The sequence below is a fragment of the Takifugu rubripes genome, chromosome 19, assembly GCF_901000725.2.
Source record: "Takifugu rubripes chromosome 19, fTakRub1.2, whole genome shotgun sequence".
NCBI lineage: Eukaryota > Metazoa > Chordata > Actinopteri > Tetraodontiformes > Tetraodontidae > Takifugu > Takifugu rubripes.
The window spans coordinates 8,860,963-8,880,749 of NC_042303.1; the positions used below are offsets into that span (position 1 = coordinate 8,860,963).

General features: G+C 43.3%; 3 protein-coding genes and 1 non-coding gene across 7 annotated transcripts; 3 read left to right on the forward strand and 1 right to left on the reverse strand.

The window, feature by feature from the left end:
• Positions 1-293: 293 nt before the first annotated feature.
• Positions 294-19,393, forward strand: LOC101067876 (caspase recruitment domain-containing protein 19-like). Of its 4 annotated transcripts, none has more exons than XM_029827377.1 (7): positions 294-363; positions 784-923; positions 1,037-1,193; positions 1,286-1,369; positions 1,485-1,550; positions 1,661-1,731; positions 18,799-19,393. In XM_029827377.1, the coding sequence occupies exons 1-7, from the start codon at positions 357-359 to the stop codon at positions 18,835-18,837; spliced, it is 564 nt and encodes a 187-aa protein (XP_029683237.1). In that variant the 5' UTR covers positions 294-356; the 3' UTR covers positions 18,838-19,393. The 4 variants fall into 4 exon arrangements, with proteins under 4 accessions (XP_029683237.1, XP_029683239.1, XP_029683238.1 ...); XM_029827379.1 differs by having other exon boundaries at positions 1,316-1,369; XM_029827378.1 differs by lacking the exons at positions 294-363; positions 784-923; positions 1,037-1,193; ... (1 more) ...; positions 1,485-1,550; positions 1,661-1,731 and adding exons at positions 17,359-17,428; positions 17,850-17,989; positions 18,104-18,260; positions 18,353-18,436; positions 18,552-18,617 and having other exon boundaries at positions 18,728-19,393.
• On the forward strand, positions 4,400-4,527 carry LOC115247085 (U6atac minor spliceosomal RNA). The gene has a single exon (XR_003886177.1). It is a non-coding gene; the product is annotated as a U6atac minor spliceosomal RNA (small nuclear RNA).
• On the reverse strand, positions 5,287-8,986 carry LOC105417825 (ninjurin-1). Its single transcript, XM_011613858.2, has 3 exons — positions 8,691-8,986; positions 6,770-7,007; positions 5,287-5,786 (listed from the first exon to the last, which is right to left on the reverse strand). The coding sequence occupies exons 1-3, from the start codon at positions 8,745-8,747 to the stop codon at positions 5,644-5,646; spliced, it is 438 nt and encodes a 145-aa protein (XP_011612160.1). The 5' UTR covers positions 8,748-8,986; the 3' UTR covers positions 5,287-5,643.
• Positions 10,375-16,968, forward strand: LOC105419139 (protein bicaudal D homolog 2-like). The gene is made up of 7 exons (XM_029827363.1): positions 10,375-11,901; positions 12,578-12,730; positions 13,204-13,653; positions 13,781-14,782; positions 14,956-15,107; positions 15,429-15,660; positions 15,914-16,968. The coding sequence occupies exons 1-7, from the start codon at positions 11,257-11,259 to the stop codon at positions 15,914-15,916; spliced, it is 2,637 nt and encodes an 878-aa protein (XP_029683223.1). The 5' UTR covers positions 10,375-11,256; the 3' UTR covers positions 15,917-16,968.
• Positions 19,394-19,787: the final 394 nt, after the last annotated feature.

Genomic DNA, 19,787 nt, shown 5'->3' on the forward strand with positions numbered 1-19,787 from the left:
TAAATGGCCAACAGCTACATATTTTTGTATAAATTCCGTTGCGTATTGTTTAAGATTAAAATAATATGTTGTAGGAAGAACTTGTGAACAATAATATGCCATTTAAAAAATCTCAAAAGTAATTAAATGTGAGGTTTCACATTTATTTTTAAACGCTAATTTACTTTAAAATCTCTGTCACTTGGATAAACCCGTAAGACATTAGGGTAAAATGGGTTTAACAAGTCGCTACAATGGCGTCATTTCCGGTTTAAGGAAAGGTTTTTCCATTTTTTCCTCGACGTCGACGTAAACCCCGCCCCAATGTGAAGTGACGTAAAAGGGCGTGGCCAACAGAGGACAGAAGGGACTTCACAATGGGAGGTTCGTTACTTTTTTGTACTTAAAAAACAGTTTAATCGCCCTTTCCCCTTACTTTTGTTTAGTTTTTAAACACAGATTTGTAAGTCACGGATCACTTAGATTTCCTCGGTTCTGTCAATGACTTTAAAAGTTATCGTAGTGTCAATAAAAGCGATAAGTCCTTCCTCTGCAAAGTTTTTGACAGTAGAAGGAACTATTTGATCAGCAGCTTAAATAAAGTTGACGTTTCTTGCGAGCACATCGCTGCACTTGATAATCTTGACAGACCTCAGCTCAGGCACGTCTGTTAAAATTCCTCTGCTGTTGACATGCAACAAAATCTAAAAGGGTCCTCATGTTCAATTAAATAATCTAAAATCAGACTGGTTGGTGTACCAGCCTTGCCGAAGCAAGCTGTTTTTATAATGTGTCTCTGTTTAGACGATTTTCGTGAACAGCTGATAGAAGATAGCGCCTTCCTCAAAGCTGACTGGAGGCTGGACACGGAGCTGGTAGACAAGCTCATCCTGCAGCTGAACAGAATCTACCCACAGATCCTTACAGACAAGGAGGCCACCAAAGTAAGTCTTCAAGACAGAACACACCAAACCAAAATTATAGTTCCCCCAAAACTTTCCCCAAACATCTGCTTTTTAACATTAAACATATTTGCATATCTGCTGTTAACGTTCAGTTTCGAAACTTGGATGTACCCACAAGTGTTCGGATGGGAGAGCTTCTTACACATCTGCAAGGCAAAGGAGAAGAGGCCTGCAGGGAGTTTTACAGAGCTCTGCATTTGCATGTTGAGGAAGTTTACTACAGCCTGCCCACAAGGCTCCGTCTCAGAGGTTTGTCCACCTGAACTGTTTCAATTATGCCTATTTTGATATAGTAGCATTCATCACATGCTCAATAATCCATGATGAAATCCAAATCCCAGGTGTTTCTGTCCTCTCTCCAAATGGCTTAGATCCACTTAAGTATCAGCAAGACTGCCCTCAGAGACATGTCCTGAATGATAGAGGTGAGAAAAACCTCCTTGAGTGCAGTATAACATGCCTTTTTGGAGTTCAAAACATCAATCTGACAGCATCTGTAATAAGCTCATTACCTTTTAAAATGATATTACCTCTTCCCAGGTCCTGTCTTCTTCATGAGCTGCTTCAGCATTGCAGTGGGAATGGCCTTACTCTATTACTACAGCGGTACTGTAGCTTTTCAGTTGTGGCATGTAACCTGTTGTGTAATACTACACCCATGCATAGATGTATGTGCTTTTTAAACAAGGTGTTTATAAGGTGTGTTCTTTCTGCAGAGGACAAGTTGACAGGAGGGAGCCGGGCACTTGGAATAGCTGCTCTTGGTTTGAAAAGAAAAGCAGAGGAGGTCCTCACCCGGTAGCAGTCACCCCCATCATTATGAAGTGCTTCGAGCGACTGGTCCTGGCTCACCTGAAGGACTGCCTCCCAACCACACTCGATCCACACCAGTTTGCCTACCGCAGCAACAGGAGCATAGATGATGCAGTCTCCATAGCACTGCACTCTGTGCTCACACACCTGGACAACACGAACACTTATGCACGACTGCTGTTTGCTGACTTCAGCTCAGCTTTCAACACCGTCGTCCCCTCCAAGCTGATCACCAAACTTGGAGACCTGGGCATCAACCCCTCCCTCTGCAACTGGACTCTGGACTTCCTGACCGACAGACCACAGCGTGTTAGGTCAGGTCACAGCTGCTCCACCACCATCACACTCAGCACCGGTGTGCCACAAGGCTGTGTGCTGAGCCCGTTCCTCTACTCTCTATTCACCCACGACTGCAGACCTGTACATGGATCCAACTCCATCATCAAGTTTGCAGACGACACAACGGTGATCGGTCTCATCAGCAACAACGACGAGACAGCCTACAGAGAGGAGGTAGAGCGCCTGACCACATGGTGCGCTAACAATAACTTGGTCCTCAACACCAGCAAGACCAAGGAGCTCATCGTGGACTTCAGGAAAGCAAGAGGAGGCACACAGGACCCCATCCACATCAACGGGATGGCCGTCGAGCGTGTCTCCAGCTTCAAGTTCCTGGGGACCCACATCTCAGAGGACCTGTCCTGGACCACAAACACCTCCAGCATCATCAAGAAGGCTCACCAGCGCCTCTTCTTCCTGAGGACACTGAGGAAGAACCAGCTATCCTCGGCTGTCCTGGTGAACTTCTATCGCTGTGCGATAGAAAGCATCCTGACCAACTGCGTGTCAGTCTGGTATGGAAGCTGCACTATCGCTGAGCACAAGGCCTTGCAGAGGGTGGTGAAAACTGCCCAACGCATCACAAGGACTACACTCCCTGCCATCGGAGATGTCCAGAGGAAGCGCTGCCTGCATCGAGCACGCAGCATACTCAAGGACTCCTCCCACCCCGCCCACAGACTATTTTCCCTCCTGCCCTCTGGGAGGCGCTACAGAACCCTCAGGACTCGGACCAGTAGACTGAGGAACAGCTTCTTCCCCAGAGCGGTGTCCCTGTTGAACTCCTGCTGACCCTTACACACTCCACACCTCACTACACTACAGCAGTTAACACAACAACTCACTAGCTTAGTAACCAATGTAGCTACTGTTTAAACCTGTCCTGCGCACTCATGCACTTTATCATCTGTATCTGTATACACGTAATTTATAATTTGCACATCTCCTCTATCTTATGTAAATAGCTAAATAGCTCCTGCACTTATAGTCCAAGGCATTTAATGTAAACACCATCTGTAAAATATGTTTATAGCACAACCCGGTAAACAACTGTAAAATAACCGCCATACTGTATTTATTAAGTTATTATCCTCACTTGCTGCTTCTTTTGCACTTCTGGTTAGATGCTAAACTGCATTTTGTTGCTCTGTACCTGTACATGTGCAATAACAATAAAGTTGAATCTAATCTAATCATATGGTACACAGAAGAGAGCCTAATGAAGTAAAGGGGAACGCATTCCCATCAGCAGCTTAAGCTCCTGTGTTTGTGAATGCCACTTGTGTCAAAACTCCGCACAATGTATAATTTCAAGGGTTGAATTCTAACTTCTAAACTGTATATAGGTATTTAATGTTTATCTATAATAACAGAGATTCACAGCTCGATTGGCACCTTGCCTGTTCTTCAAATGCTCCTTTTTGTATTTAAATGAACTCAAAGCAGTTAAACGCACTAATGGGTTTTAAGAGGTGAAACACATCCAAACTACCTTTGCTATGTTTGTGTAAAATATTTTTAAGCCAGGTAAAATCACTGATTGCAAATAAGGCATATTAAAATGCAACACTTTGACATTTGTATGTATATTCTTTCTTATCATCATCCAAAAGCCACTGATTCTTATCTGCATTTAGAAATTGCAATTATGTCTGCGTGCATAAAGTGAGGCATAAGATTGCATGATGCCATAATCAAGAAGGAAGTAAAACACATTTGAAGCGATAATAGTGATACATTTTTGTACATGATAATATATAAACCTATATATAAACTTTTCATAACATAAAAATTTGTCTTTTTTTCCAAAAAACAATTAAAAGCCCGACTCCAACAGAGGATATGTTCCGATGAGACACAAGTCTCTATTTGACATTAATGCCCTCTTGTGGTCAAAATCAACCATGACAAGGAAATGATCCTTGTGGCGTTTATAATTGGTATTTTATTTTTACGACTACATTTATAGACAATCCGTTGAACACATTCAAATAGAAGAAATAACCGAAAAAACACATCTTTCAATCGCGTAAACAGATATAACGTTTCCTTCGGTTTAAACATTAACGTCGCGCTTTAGAGGCGCGGTGCATGATGGGTACAGTAATAACAGACTGACAAACGTTTAAATTAAGCCCAATATTGATTAAAATGGCAGGAAAGTGATCATAATATGATTTAATTGGTTTCCAAGGGACCATAGAACCTTAAAATTTAGAGCAAAAATGTTTTCAAGTAGCACCGTTAGTGAGAATCATTGTAGCATGTTAACCTATAAATAATGACTGTAGCCTAGCATAAACGTGTTGTATGAAAGGAGAGAAGGTTAGCACTCCCCTTGACAAGGATGGAAGAGGCCCCTGTGGCCTTCAACACACATACGGTTAAGGCATTGCCACCTACTTCGTGGCATCTCTAACCAAGTTTTTTTTTTAGTTTTTTTTTATTTTAAATAAAAGATAATTATTTTGTCACTTCTGATTTCTTGTGTCCGATATCTTTCTGTTCTTTTCTACTCTTCTGCTCGAATTGGGCAGGCTGGGGTGTAATTTAAGACCGGAAGTGTGTGTGGACATTTCCCCCTGTCTTTGTTTCCGTTTGGCTGGGCAGGATGGAAACTTTTATATTTCCCCTTAGACTAGAGCCTGCAGCTTTGCTTCTCACAAAGGCAGTGAGGAGTAAAGATTAACATAGTAACATGTGCTCTGTATTTATTATTTGTCATTACAGCCGTTATTATTGGTCATTTAAATAAAGTTTAATTGTGTGGATATTTATATTAACCTTACATTTGTCGTTGTACAGTGAAGTAAATTTGATGCATCACTGTTTATTTTTTATTGATAAATTTTGTTCCAAACAGCAGTAACAGTGAAAAACATCACATTGTAAAAGAAGTAGTTTTTCATAATAAAAAAGTGCTCACATTGAAAAGCTCTTAAAATGCACACACTCAAGTGTATATAATAAAAAAAACAGACACATTGTGACCGATAGACACAACAATTAAATATAAACGTTACATAACTGACATTGCATAGTATGTAAAGAATCACAAGTCCACATTATTAGCCATTTGAGGTTTAAAAAGAGGATTTCCTCCTCTAGTAAAGCTATTGTAACATTTTTTAAACCATCATGAACTGTAAATTATGACTGAGGTACTCACAAAAACGGCTTTTTTCAGGAAATATGAACACTATTTGTAAATGACTCTTACTGCCACTGCAGTTCAGATCTGATGGCTAAAAAATTAAGAGAACCTATCATTACCAGTAACTTGAGCTATATTTTAAAAAATGGCAAGCGTCTCATTTATCCACTGGCATAACCAGACACCACAGACACACACACACACACAGACACACACACACAGACACACACACACACACACACACACACACACACACACACACACACAGAGTCGAGCTTAAGTTACAGAACAATGTGTACGCCTGTGCGCCTTTTCTGTGGGGATGATCCATTTCAGTCCAGAGGTCCATCTTTGCGGTGTTGGTCACCAGACGTGAAAACATGTGAAGAGGGATCACGACTTTGGCGTGGGCCGCTGGACGCCAAATGCTGTGATGAAGACGTTGACCACGACTATGACGAACACAAAGGCTGTGGATACGTTTTCCAAGATATTCAGCTTGTTGTGCTTGCTTTCATCGTTCAGGTCCCACTTAACTGTAAAAGAAAAATTCCCATGTATTCATCAGTCAGGAGACGTAACCTCTCCTGAGCACTAGGGGGCAGACCTGAGCCACTGTAATATAAATTCTGACAGTACCGCCTGCGGGTCAATCAAGGGATCAATAAAGTACTCAATCAATCAATCAATCAATCAATCATGATATTTAACTAGTCAGGGACTCAAAATGATCCAGCACACAGCAGGGATGGAATTGTTATTGGCTCTGCTGCAGCTCCTTAAGCATTGCACATTATCCCAATGGCTGTCTCTGGTCCAATAAGATAAGGATACATTCAGAAAAAGAGAAAAGGCCACAGGCCCCTCTGGTCAGAGAGGACAAGTACTGCACTGTGGGCCCTGTTCGGTCCCATTTCCCCAAAACAGCCCATTGTTCAGCTGCATTTTACACTGAGACACAAAAATGTGCTCTCAGAAATCTGCACCCATTTGGGATTGATGAAATGATGAGTATGCACCAATTCACAGCCTGGGGTTGTAAAAAATGCTGAAATCATGTTCATGCTCTCATGCTTCTTTATAAGCAGCGTTGAGAAGGCCAACTCAGTGGACCATCATGTGTTACTGATTAACCTGTTTACCTTTGGAATGTTCTGCAGATTTTTTTGAGCATTTACTTCTCTCACACTCTTGTTTTAACCCAGTTTACACCCACAGCTAAAATCCATCTGAGAACAAGAAGTGTTTACAAAATCATCTCCTCCTCTTCCATTCGCAGCCCCCACCACTCCCACACTGCAGGTTTCACACACAAGCTCTAAAACTTCTGAAAGAACTCTAAACTATATTGTTATTCTCTTAGTGCTAAAAGATCTGTAAACTGAAATGATTCAAACTGAAACTGTTTAGCAACTGTAAAAAAGATGACGCGCAAGACAAAAAAATCCCCGCAAAAGTCCTGACAAAACCCCTCGACTGACTCATGTTTCAAACAACAAAAGGATGTATCCAAACGTACCTATGAAGATGAGCAAGACCCCCACGAGGATCTGTAAGATGAGAGAGGCGCTGATGAGGACAATGAGGGGGGTGTAGAAGGTGAACTCTGGTCCTTGTTCCATCACGGCCTTCAGCTGGGAGGCGTTAGCCATCAGTAACGCCACATCCAGCATGCTCTCTGCCGCGCTCTTCTTATTGGCATAGTGGTTCATGTTCAGAGGCCTTTCGTGCCTCCTCTGAGGTCCGTTCAGCGGGACCTGAGGACAAAACAAAGGCAGGTGAGACTTCCCAGTTCCACACTGGAATGTGCTGTGACCTGCGGCGTTTCCTTATTAATTCTTTATGTAATTAACATTAAAACATCAGCACATGATATGAGCTGACCATGTTCTGTGCTGAGGTAGTTATAGATTACATTTTATTTTCAGATTCAATGAAAACGGAATATATATCAAATATATATCCAAGAGTATTCTGAACGGCATCGTGATTGACTTCATATTGAACGCATGGATTCGTGACTTAAATTTCTGAACCAAAACTAAACCGCAAAAACAAACCAAAAAACCCCTCAGTGTTTATCTCTCTTACGGAAGTGAAAGTTACCGACCACAAACAAGGTCGGAGATTTGGCTTTGACTTTCAGGTCACAAAACTTCCTTTTTTGAATTTTGGCCAATGTGTCAAACAGAAGTTTTTGCCCTAAGATGGCATCTAAACTGTCTCTTAAAAGACTAAAAGTTGTTTCAGGAAGCAGAACGTCTCTCCAGGTTGTGTTGAGGCATCTGGTTTCTTAGGGAAATGACTATGTGGTAAAGGTTGATTAAAAGCATGGAATAAGCATTACATCACAAGAGGGACAGCAGAACCACTGCCAACACCCGAAATTGTGTTTAGTCTGGGCCTGGGAGGTGCAGCTGGGTACCGTCCCACCCATGCTGGCAGCAGGACCATTTTAGTGAGGAGACACGGGAAATCCTGCAGAATGGTGCTGGTCAGTAGATGACACGCACTACACATGTGCAGCTTTCTTTCTTTTCACGCAACGTCCTGCCAGCTTCGAATACATTAGAATCTTTTAAAATCCCTTCTCGTGTCCTCCAGTCTCTAAAGAGGGGTTTGACATAATTAGAGAACCAGGATAGACAGGCGTACATTTAACTTTAACGATAAAAACACTATAAGAGTCGAAGTTAGTTCAGTTTAATCGATTTCCAGTTCATTGTTCAACATTTGGCGTAACATTGGGGCATCCTTTTCTATTACAAAATTAATTTCACTAAGACAATAATAAAGATGAACTTTATGAATGAAATATATATATATATTAACGTCATGGAAACTTTTTCCAACGTCCAAAACGCCTCAATAAATGCAAGAAAAACGCTTAAATCGGGGGTAGGTGTTATTAAATTCTACAGGAGGGTGTTGATCCAAGGTGTTGAGTAATCTTGTTGGGGTTTATTACACAGATAAACTCAATTTGTTACTAAATGTATTAGACATGAAACATCCTGCTGCCGTTTGCAGGACAACAGCTCAGGAGTCGTAATTGACAGAATTCCCCTGCAGAGAAATTCACGCTGACTAATAGTCACCGTGTGGATTCCGCGCCTTTTAACAGCAAAACGTGGACAAAAGCGAAAATGGACCATTAGGACCGATTTAAACAAACCATTAAAGATATCGGGTTCCTGTGCGGCTGCAACATATTGATTAAACTGATGTCCACTTGTCCGCTTGGCTAACATCTAGCAACACCACCGGAGGATGAGAGGACTGGATGGGTCACGGGCGCTCCTCATCTTTTCTCCTAAACGTCGAGTTTTATGTTTTAACCCTATTCTGTTACGGGTCTCTGTGGGGATTTGCCCTTGAGTTGGGGGTATTAAATGCGGTGGGTTCACGGTCCTGGTCTATATAAGGTTGCGTTCACGTACCTCCGTCTCGCCGTTGCGGCCAGCACCGCGGGTCATTTCCATGTTTTCCGAGGGCATTCTCTCATCAAACTCCTCCAACAACCGCGGCCGGGTGGAATGTATAAACTCAAACTAAAAAGGTTCGATGGACCGAGCCGGCAGAGGCGGACAGCGACGTTTATAACAGGCTTCCGTGACGACGAGAAGGGGGGGAGAGGGCGACTACCGCCCCTCCGGCTTGGGGGCAGTTCTCTCAAAGCTCAGGGCAGATAACAGAAGTGAAAGCGTGAAATAGAAGCTTCCCTGTTGTTATTTCCACTATTGAAGCAGGAACAATTATGTAATACACCCAGCGTGACGCATATGCTCAACTTTTAAAGCGTAATCAGACGCGCAGCTACTTAATGACAGGTTGTTTAAATGGAACGACTTTACCGCCACCTTGTGTCTAAACGACAATATTGCACATTGCGGGCTCTTAAAGGGACAGGGGGAAAAGGTAGTGTGTCGGCCAAATCTAACACAGTTTAGGTAGTCCATTAAAGTGGGTATTATACATATAATACTGATAATTACAGCGCATTCTTAGGCGAAGTGCCCGCTGTTATCTGCTGTCCCGCACCATCTTTTGCCTCGTGTGTGCTCAGTTCTTGGTGCAGTTCTATACAAGCGCCCTTTGTTCTGCAGCTAATCACGCTGGCCGCACAAATACCTGAACGTGTTGTCCTTCAACAAACCTTCATCACTATCATGTCAAGTGAATCAACAAGATTCAAGAGGGGGAAATGTTCAGCACACTTTAATTTATCTAAAAAGTTGTGACGTCAAAATATTTCATTAGTGACACACACGTGTTATTGCTAAAAACCACATCCTATAGGATTATAAGTATTTTATCCACAGATGACAGATCTAAAATACAAAGCCACGTCACGAAAGAGAGATCCATCCAAAAGAAACACATCTGGACTCGTGACACCAGAAAATGAGAACCAGCGTATAGACCCTGACTGAAATGGTCCTGTTTTTGACCAGTCATCTCAGGCTGGGCTGCAACCATCCAGTCTTTTTATTCTTCCCACAGTTGCCTTGACGATCCTCCACTAAATTTGGCCTCATAAAAATGTGAAGCGGCCCATTATCTGGGAATCCTGAATCCTGACTTCCCTGTTACTCATTTTATTGTTCCATTCTACTCACTATTAAAGTCATGTTATAAGACCCAAACCTCAAAACATGAAGGGTGAAATTCTGACTAATTTAAGGTATATATAAAAAAGATTCAAACACCAAAATATAAACTGTAGCTCTCATGCATGACTTGAATGGCAGATAGAATGGAACAGGGGGTCCAACAATACATAAAGACCAATGCTGACTCATGTTGGTCACATCAGCACCAAGCTGAAGATATTCAGAAATGCCATCGCAGCTTGAATAAGGAGCTTCCAACAAAAGTGTAACAATTGTGACCAAATGGTCTCCTGTGCCCAACAGCTTCCACTATAATTTCCATGCAACAGGCCCGCGAGTTCGAAGAGATTCCAAATACTTTGTGATTTAAAACAGAGCTGCAAAACTCAAAGAATCTCCGGAAGAACGCATTCGAACAGACCCCCTCACATCCATCAGTGAATCAAATATTAAAATGTAGCCGAGGAGGTTCAAGAGTCTGTGACATCGACGCCTTCAGCACGGCCTCTTCCTATTGCAGGTTCGGCGCGTCACGGCGAGGGCGGACGGGGATGAGCTCCCCATGAGGCTGAAGGATCCGCCTCGCAGCGTGCCGAGTCATCGGGCGCGTGTTGTTGCTAGGGGCGTGCACCACCAAATATCGCACTTCTTTCTTCAAACCTGGAAGACGGTGTGTTTGGAGACAGCTGCCCCGGCCGCCAGCCGAGATGCGCCCAGAGCCGCCTGCCTCCTGCCGCAGTGGGCATACGCTGATGGACGCCTCATCCCGGGTTCACCACAGATGCAAGCAAGTGTAGGCGGCTTAAAGGAACGCCGCCGAACAGACACTTCTCGGAGCTTATTTTGATTTTTATTCCCACGGAATATCTGCAGTTTGTTGGCATCGATCGGAGTGTTTACAGAAAAAGCTGCGTGCGCTTTCGGTCAGCCCGTGATGCGTTTCAGGGGGGATTAATGCGCAGCACAGCCGACACATCCTGGCCTGTCCACAGAGGCCAGTGATTTAACTGCAGAACGCGCCAGGCGTTTACGTTTTTCAAGCTTATGCAACGTGTAGGACATTGTTTCCGTGAGCTCATAGGCTGGCCTGGCAATGACATCAGATTTAACTTGAACGGCAGTATTGCAGCACGGAGGATTGGGGCGTGATGAAGTGCCCGAGAGCCAAGCGCGCATCCTCCGAGCTGGACATTTTGTGGTGATGTTCGCTGTTCCGAACAGTCCCAGGCAAGTGAGGCCATTCATCTGGAGCTGGAGAACTGCGTCACTGGCCGTGCGTGTTGCAGGTAGGCAGCAAAGTCTCCCACCAGCAGCGGGAGAGCATCACCACCACCGACACCACCATCGTCATCGTCGCTACGCAATGTCGCCGGTGGATGCTTAAGGTACCGGGATGGATTCAGTGGACGATTCGAGGAAAGATCCACAGCTGGGATCCGCGTTTTCATCGGCGCCCAATTTAGACGCGGACATTAACGTCAACGAGCGCAGGTTTGTGTACGAGAACGGCACAGACCACAATGTCAACATCCAGAACGCAGCCCTGCGGGGGGCGAGTGACCCCAGCGCCTACCCGAACTATCACGGGCTCGTGCGCCAGAGGTTCATCCGGCGAAGTTTTGTGGACTCCGAGGAGCAGTCGGTGGAGATGCCGGAGTGTGTCACTAGCAGCCCGGTGCTCAACATCGATTTACGGACCATCGTCGACCGCAGCCGCACGCGGGTCCGACTCGGCCTGGGGGAGACCTCCAGCACGGAGAGCCAGGTGGGGCTGAAGGACAGCGCCACCGAGAGCCTGAGCGCCGACGAGGAGAAAGGGGATAGAAGAGAGCAGAAGGCAGAGGTCGTGTCCTCGGACGTCACAGGTAAAGCAGGAAGCGACGAAAACGAAGAGGAGCCAGGGATGAAGGCCGTGTCCACATCACCCGGGGGACGCTTCCTTAAGTTCGATATTGAACTGGGAAGGGGATCCTTCAAGACCGTCTATAAAGGCCTGGACACGGACACCTGGGTGGAAGTTGCTTGGTGCGAACTCCAGGTGGGTTCGAAATCACCCCAGCACGTCACATGACGTCACACACAATTGGTTGGCCACAATATGGTCCTCAAAACTATATAGTTTCAGGTGGAGACAGTGATCATACCTCTCTGGTCATCACAAGTCACTAACCATAACAGAATCAGGCTTGTTCATTAGCCTCATTCCCCCTTGGGTTTCTCACACAGGACAGATTAAAACAGTTTATATATAAATTATGATGATATCAGAGTCCGCTCCAGTACGGGTGTGTGTGTCTGTGTGTGTGTGTGAGTGACATTTTAACATAGTGGCGACAAATGCATTATCATTGATTATTATTTGCAAATTTCTTTTATCCATATCATGTCGCCCGGCGGAGGCTGTGTGGGACAGTTTATGATGTCACACTCATGAAGATGATAATAAAAGGCAGAAAAGGGTGGGGTAAAGTTTGGCCCTCTCTCTACTCCTGCGGTGACAGAGCTTCACTCAGATGGTCCCTGTTCTTCTCACCCGGCATGTCTGCATCAAACACAGTGTGGTCACAATTAAAGTCACAGTAATCAGTTACGGTGGTGTTGTTCAGGCCTTTTGTTTTCTGCCCCTTTTCGCAGTTCGTGATCATGAGCTGGTCACAATTAGCAATCAGAGAAGTGTTTGTGATGCGTAACAACCAATCTCCCCACATGTTTAGAATTCAGAGCTGGCAGAGCTGCAGCGAGGTCAGCTGCGGGTTGACATCAGAGAGTACAAGGTGCGGGAAGCTCGTCTGCTGCAGGATTACAGCGAGCTGGAGGAGGAAAACATCTCCCTTCAGAAGCAAGTGTCTGTGCTGAGGCAGAACCAGGTGAGACCAGCAAGGTGGTACGTGTGGGTGTTGAATTACATACTTATTGTTATTTAAAGATTAAAGGAAGAGTTGATTATTCAATTTGAATTTTTAAATAAAAAATACTTTTGGCTTTCATTTAAAAGTGAAATTACTGACATCCTAGGGCGTTGGTACTTTTGCTTTGTTGGCAACTTGGCTGAGAAGTGGAGGGTTCTCGACTTGACCCCCAGTGCAGACAAAACATGGAAGGTGTTCTGGTAGTAGGGTAAGGTGCCAGAACACCTTCAGAGCACTGCCGAGGTACCCTTGAGCAAGGTACCGAGTCAACAAATGCTCATATAGGGCCCTGTGATGAACTGGCAACTCACCCGTGGGTGGACTCTGCCTTCACTTATTTTGTAACCTCCCTGTGACCCCGAAAGGGATAAAACGGTTAAGAGACGAGATTACTGACATCCTTTCTTTGGTATCTTTTCCTATCTGCTAAGGTGGAATTTGAAGGTCTCAAACACGAGATCCGCAGGCTGGAAGAGGACTCCCAGTGTCTCCACAGTCAGTTGGAGGAAGCCGTGCGCCTGAGGGAAATCAGTGAGCGACAGTTGACAGAGGCCTTGGAAACGATTAAAACGGAGCGTGAGCAGAAGGCCACCCTGCGAAAAGAGCTCTCCCACTACATGACAATCGGCGGATCGGTGTACAACGGCTCATTCAGCATCTCCATCGACAACCTGAAACTCCACGAGGATCCCTCCGCCGCCACCGAGCCCGACAACGACGATCTAATCCGAGGCTTTGAAAATGGCTTGCTGAAGGCGAGCGAAGACGACGATGACAACAAGAGATTGGAAGCTTTCAAGCCGGCTCCGAGCCTGGTGGACGACCTGCTGAGTGAGCTCAACATCTGCGAGATTCAGAAACTGAAACAGCCGCTTATGCAGGTACGAACACGAGATTGCCCACGTACATTTGTGAATTTATCAGTTGATGCTATAACAGCTTAAAAAGAAAAAAAAATATTTTTGGAGAAGCAGTTGTGTTCACTGAAAATATGTTTGTCTTGTCAAGGTGGAGAGGGAGAAAGTAGTCCTTATCAACTCTCTCCAGGAGAGCCAGAAGCAGCTAGAACAGGCCTACGGGACAGTGTCTGAACAAAAGGAAACGGTCAACAGACTTACTGAGAATCTGAGTGCAATGAGGAAACTTCAGGCCAGTAAGGAGCGCCAGTCTGCCCTCGACAGCGAAAAAGACAGAGACAGCCACGACGACGGAGACTACTATGAGCTCGATATAAACGGGCCTGAGATTCTGCAGTGCAAGTACACGGTGGCCATGTCAGAAGCCGGAGAGCTGAGGCAGGAGCTGAAGACTCTGAAGGGAAAGTACGAGAAGTGTCGAAATCAGTATGAAGAGGAGCAGGCCCGACTGGAGGGTGACGTCCAGGAGTTGAGGTCAAAGTTGCAAACCGTGGAAAAGATCAGCCAGTTGGATAAAGCACAAATGGCTCGTCTGGAAAAAGAGCTCCGTCTGGTCAGCGAGGCTGCAGGAGAGTCGCTGGGCAGCCTTAACGTAGCCCAGGACGAGCTCATATCCTTCAGTGAAGAGTTAGCCAATCTGTACAACCACGTGTGTATGTGCAACAATGAGACCCCTAACCGCGTCATGTTGGACTACTACAAGCAGGGCAAAGCTATTATAAAGAAGGGGCAAGAAGGGAAAGAGCACCAGTCTTCCTTACTTCTCAGTAATGGGATGCTTGAGACCGAGGTTAAAAATTCCCAATCGGCCAACACCTCGACTACGCTGGCTCCTGCCCCGGAGCAACGGCCAGAGCCAATGAACATCTACAACCTTGTAGCTATCATCAGGGACCAAATTCGACACCTACAGCAGGCGGTGGACCGCACCACAGACCTTTCACGTCAGAGACTCGCCAATATGGAGCTGAGCTCTGTTGCAGACAAGGACAAAGAGGCTTGTATGGAAGAGATCCTCAAACTCAAGTCCCTGCTTAGCACCAAAAGGGAGCAGATCGCTACACTCAGAGCTGTGCTCAAAGCAAACAAGCAGGTCAGAAAACCGCTCTGTGCGTCTACATCAACACTGCGTGTATTTGATAATGTTCCACATGTGTGCTTTGGTTCAGAGAAGTGATGTTCATTGTACTCCAGAACAGGCTTGTCCAGAAATAATCAGTATGATTTTTAGCACAAGAATTAATAATTATATCTGGTTTCCTTTAGACGGCTGAGGTTGCTCTGGCCAACCTGAAGAGTAAATATGACAGTGAAAAGGCCATGGTGATGGAGACGATGATGAAACTCCGTAATGAACTCAAGGCATTAAAAGAGGATGCTGCTACGTTATCTTCTCTTCGAGCTATGTTTGCGACAAGGTAAAATTATTTATAATCACTGGTTTGTTCCCACCATGACATCTGTTGGACTGGAACATGAACTTCCGAAAGTATAAATAATCGAAATATTGGTGTTTGTACTGAATGCATTTTGCCTCTGGAAAGCCACAAAGCATGCTGGGAAACTTCTGATGTAATAGTTGTGCGAGCCAGGCAAAGACATCCTCCCATCTGGAAAACGCAGTCTGGGAGAAGGAGAAAACGTGGAACAGCAGGAGCGTTTGCAGGCGAAACTGCGCCCCCTGCTGGAATGAATGTTGTCCTGTAACGGTTGACCTTTGCCTTCCCTCTCCGTCTCAGGTGTGACGAGTACGTGACACAGTTGGACGACATGCAGAGGCAGCTGGCTGTGGCAGAGGATGAAAAGAAAACCCTGAACTCTCTGTTGCGCATGGCCATCCAGCAGAAACTCCCCCTGACGCAGCGCCTGGAGGATTTGGAGTTTGACCACAAGCAGGCACGTCGCAGCAGCGCTGCAGCAGCGGGTGGAAAGGGCAAAACAAAGGGCAAAGGAGGCTTTTCTACCCATCATGTGAGTGAACCTGTCCATAGATCCCCAATTTCTGCAAAGCTTGGAATTTATTCCTTTTTTAAATTTCACTTTTTGTAGCCATTATAGCTCAAATGAAATGCAAAAGTTCAGCCTTTTTAAACTGTCATGGTGTGTTTTTCTTTTGGATTTTTTTCTTTTAATATGGTGAGACAATATTTTTTAAAAATCTTGTCTTTTAATCTTGTCTTGTCTTTTAATCTTGTCTGTTTTTAATCTATTCTTGTCTTTTCAGTAAACTCATCTCGAGTGGTGTTCTGTAGGAGCTCCATCAGTGTGACTGTTATCCTCACCAATTCTCCACTCGTCATGGTTGATACAACATTCTTGCAGACTCAAGAATTGCATCTAACATTTGCTGATGCCTGTTTTACCCTGACTGAGCACTTTTATCGTGTTTGCTCTTAGGTAAATTCTTTTATTTTTTATCTAAAACAGTACTAATTTTAGTATTATATCTTGTTTGTGCATGTTTATCTGACAGATTTATTGACATTCTACATGTTTTCATTTATTTATTTTTATTATAAAATCAGAGATTATGTGATCATTTAAAAAAACAAACAATGGTATGCTCAACCTAGGTCAACATAAAAAAGCTTCTATGCCTTGGTTTTATTTTTATTAATTTGGCCTTAGATCTAGAGGTGCCTTTCAGACAGCCAATAGAAGCAACAGATCTTCATCACAATTTCTGTTTGTTTTATTATCTTGACCCTGCAATTATGAAGCATCAATTTGAAGGTCTGAACTCGGATTCCTTTGTGAGCGCTTCTCATTTGTAGACATTGCAGTTGGAGATTTAAGGTATGCTTGTGATTACAGAAATGTATTAATACAAAACGTATTTAAAGATTTCTAAGTTAAGGTCAGATGTTAATAGTATTCATAAACTTTATTCTTGAAGAGTTTTCTTTTTAAATGTGCATTAATGTAATACCACTTTTTTTTATAAACTTAAAGTCCATTGTCTGCAAATAAGCCTGCCATGCTATTGTATGTTTTTGATGTTCATGTGCAATTTGCATGACAAGGGAAAGCAAACTGAAAACTGATTATCTCAAAGTAGGCAATATTGTTCTTACACAAAAAGTATTCTTGTCTCCATCCAGGCTATTGCATGTCTATTGTTGTCCTCATAATTTCACGAGGGAGTGTTTCTTGGAAGTGTCCAATTGGAATTAAAATATTGACAGACTTCTGGTAAAACACTAACAAAATCCATGACCGTTTCACTGTTTGCTAACAACTGTGGTGTGTTTGGGGGAAATAAATATGATTTTATCAGTACTGGGTTGGCTAATTTATTTAGTGAAACAACAGCCAATGTTCTACATCTACAATGCATTATTTGTTTTTAATCTATGGATTTCACACATATGACAGTTAAATGGCCAACAGCTACATATTTTTGTATAAATTCCGTTGCGTATTGTTTAAGATTAAAATAATATGTTGTAGGAAGAACTTGTGAACAATAATATGCCATTTAAAAAATCTCAAAAGTAATTAAATGTGAGGTTTCACATTTATTTTTAAACGCTAATTTACTTTAAAATCTCTGTCACTTGGATAAACCCGTAAGACATTAGGGTAAAATGGGTTTAACAAGTCGCTACAATGGCGTCATTTCCGGTTTAAGGAAAGGTTTTTCCATTTTTTCCTCGACGTCGACGTAAACCCCGCCCCAATGTGAAGTGACGTAAAAGGGCGTGGCCAACAGAGGACAGAAGGGACTTCACAATGGGAGGTTCGTTACTTTTTTGTACTTAAAAAAAGAGTTTAATCGCCCTTTCCCCTTACTTTTGTTTAGTTTTTAAACACAGATTTGTAAGTCACGGATCACTTAGATTTCCTCGGCTCTGTTAATGACTTTAAAAGTTATCGCAGTGTCAATAAAAGCGATAAGTCCTTCCTCTGCAAAGTTTTTGACAGTAGAAGGAACTATTTGATCAGCAGCTTAAATAAAGTTGATTTTTCTTGCGAGCACATCGCTGCACTTGATAATCTTGACAGACCTCAGCTCAGGCACGTCTGTTAAAATTCCTCTGCTGTTGACATGCAACAAAATCTAAAAGGGTCCTCATGTTCAATTAAATAATCTAAAATCAGACTGGTTGGTGTACCAGCCTTGCCGAAGCAAGCTATTTGTATAATGTGTCTCTGTTTAGACGATTTTCGTGAACAGCTGATAGAAGATAGCGCCTTCCTCAAAGCTGACTGGAGGCTGGACACGGAGCTGGTAGACAAGCTCATCCTGCAGCTGAACAGAATCTACCCACAGATCCTTACAGACAAGGAGGCCACCAAAGTAAGTCTTCAAGACAGAACACCCCAAACCAAAATTATAGTTCCCCCCAAAACTTTCCCCAAACATCTGCTTTTTAACATTAAACATATTTGCATATCTGCTGTTAACGTTCAGTTTCGAAACTTGGATGTACCCACAAGTGTTCGGATGGGAGAGCTTCTTACACATCTGCAAGGCAAAGGAGAAGAGGCCTGCAGGGAGTTTTACAGAGCTCTGCATTTGCATGTTGAGGAAGTTTACTACAGCCTGCCCACAAGGCTCCGTCTCAGAGGTTTGTCCACCTGAACTGTTTCAATAATGCCTATTTTGATATAGTAGCATTCATCACATGCTCAATAATCCATGATGAAATCCAAATCCCAGGTGTTTCTGTCCTCTCTCCAAATGGCTTAGATCCACTTAAGTATCAGCAAGACTGCCCTCAGAGACATGTCCTGAATGATAGAGGTGAGAAAAACCTCCTTGAGTGCAGTATAACATGCCTTTTTGGAGTTCAAAACATCAATCTGACAGCATCTGTAATAAGCTCATTACCTTTTAAAATGATATTACCTCTTCCCAGGTCCTGTCTTCTTCATGGGCTGCTTCAGCATTGCAGTGGGAATGGCCTTACTCTATTACTACAGCGGTACTGTAGCTTTTCAGTTGTGGCATGTAACCTGTTGTGTAATACTACACCCATGCATAGATGTATGTGCTTTTTAAACAAGGTGTTTATAAGGTGTGTTCTTTCTGCAGAGGACAAGTTGACAGGAGGGAGCCGGGCACTTGGAATAGCTGCTCTTGGTTTGAAAAGAAAAGCAGAGGAGGTCCTCATATGGTACACAGAAGAGAGCCTCATGAAGTAAGGGGGAACGCATTCCCATCAGCAGCTTAAGCTCCTGTGTTTGTGAATGCCACTTGTGTCAAAACACAGCACAATGTATAATTTCAAGGGTTGAATTCTAACTTTTAAACTGTATATAGGTATTTAATGTTTATCTATAATAACAGAGATTCACAGCTTGATTAGCACCTTGCCTGTTCTTCAAATGCTCCTTTTTGTATTTAAATAAACTCAAAGCAGTTAAACGCACTAATGGGTTTTAAGAGGTGAAACACATCCAAACTACCTTTGCTATGTTTGTGTAAAATATTTTTAAGCCAGGTAAAATCACTGATTGCAAATAAGGCATATTAAAATGCAACACTTTGACATTTGTATGTATATTCTTTGTTATCATCATCCAAAAGCCACTGATTCTTATCTGCATTTAGAAATTGCAATTATGTCTGCGTGCATAAAGTGAGGCATAAGATTGCATGATGCCATAATCAAGAAGGAAGTAAAACACATCTGAAGCGATAATAGTGATACATTTTTGTACATGATAATATATAAACCTATATATAAACTTTTCATAACATAAAAATTTGTCTTTTTTTCCAAAAAACAATTAAAAGCCCGACTCCAACAGAGGATATGTTCCTATGAGACACAAGTCTCTATTTGACATTAATGCCCTCTTGTGGTCAAAATCAACCATGACAAGGAAATGATCCTTGTGGCGTTTATAATTGGTATTTTATTTTTACGACTACATTTATAGACAATCCGTTGAACACATTTAAATAGAAGAAATAACCGAAAAAACATATCTTTCAATCGCGTAAACAGATATAACGTTTCCTTCGGTTTAAACATTAACGTCGCGCTTTAGAGGCGCGGTGCATGATGGGTACAGTAATAACAGACTGACAAACGTTTAAATAAAGCCCAATATTGATTAAAATGGCAGGACAGTGTGATCATAATATG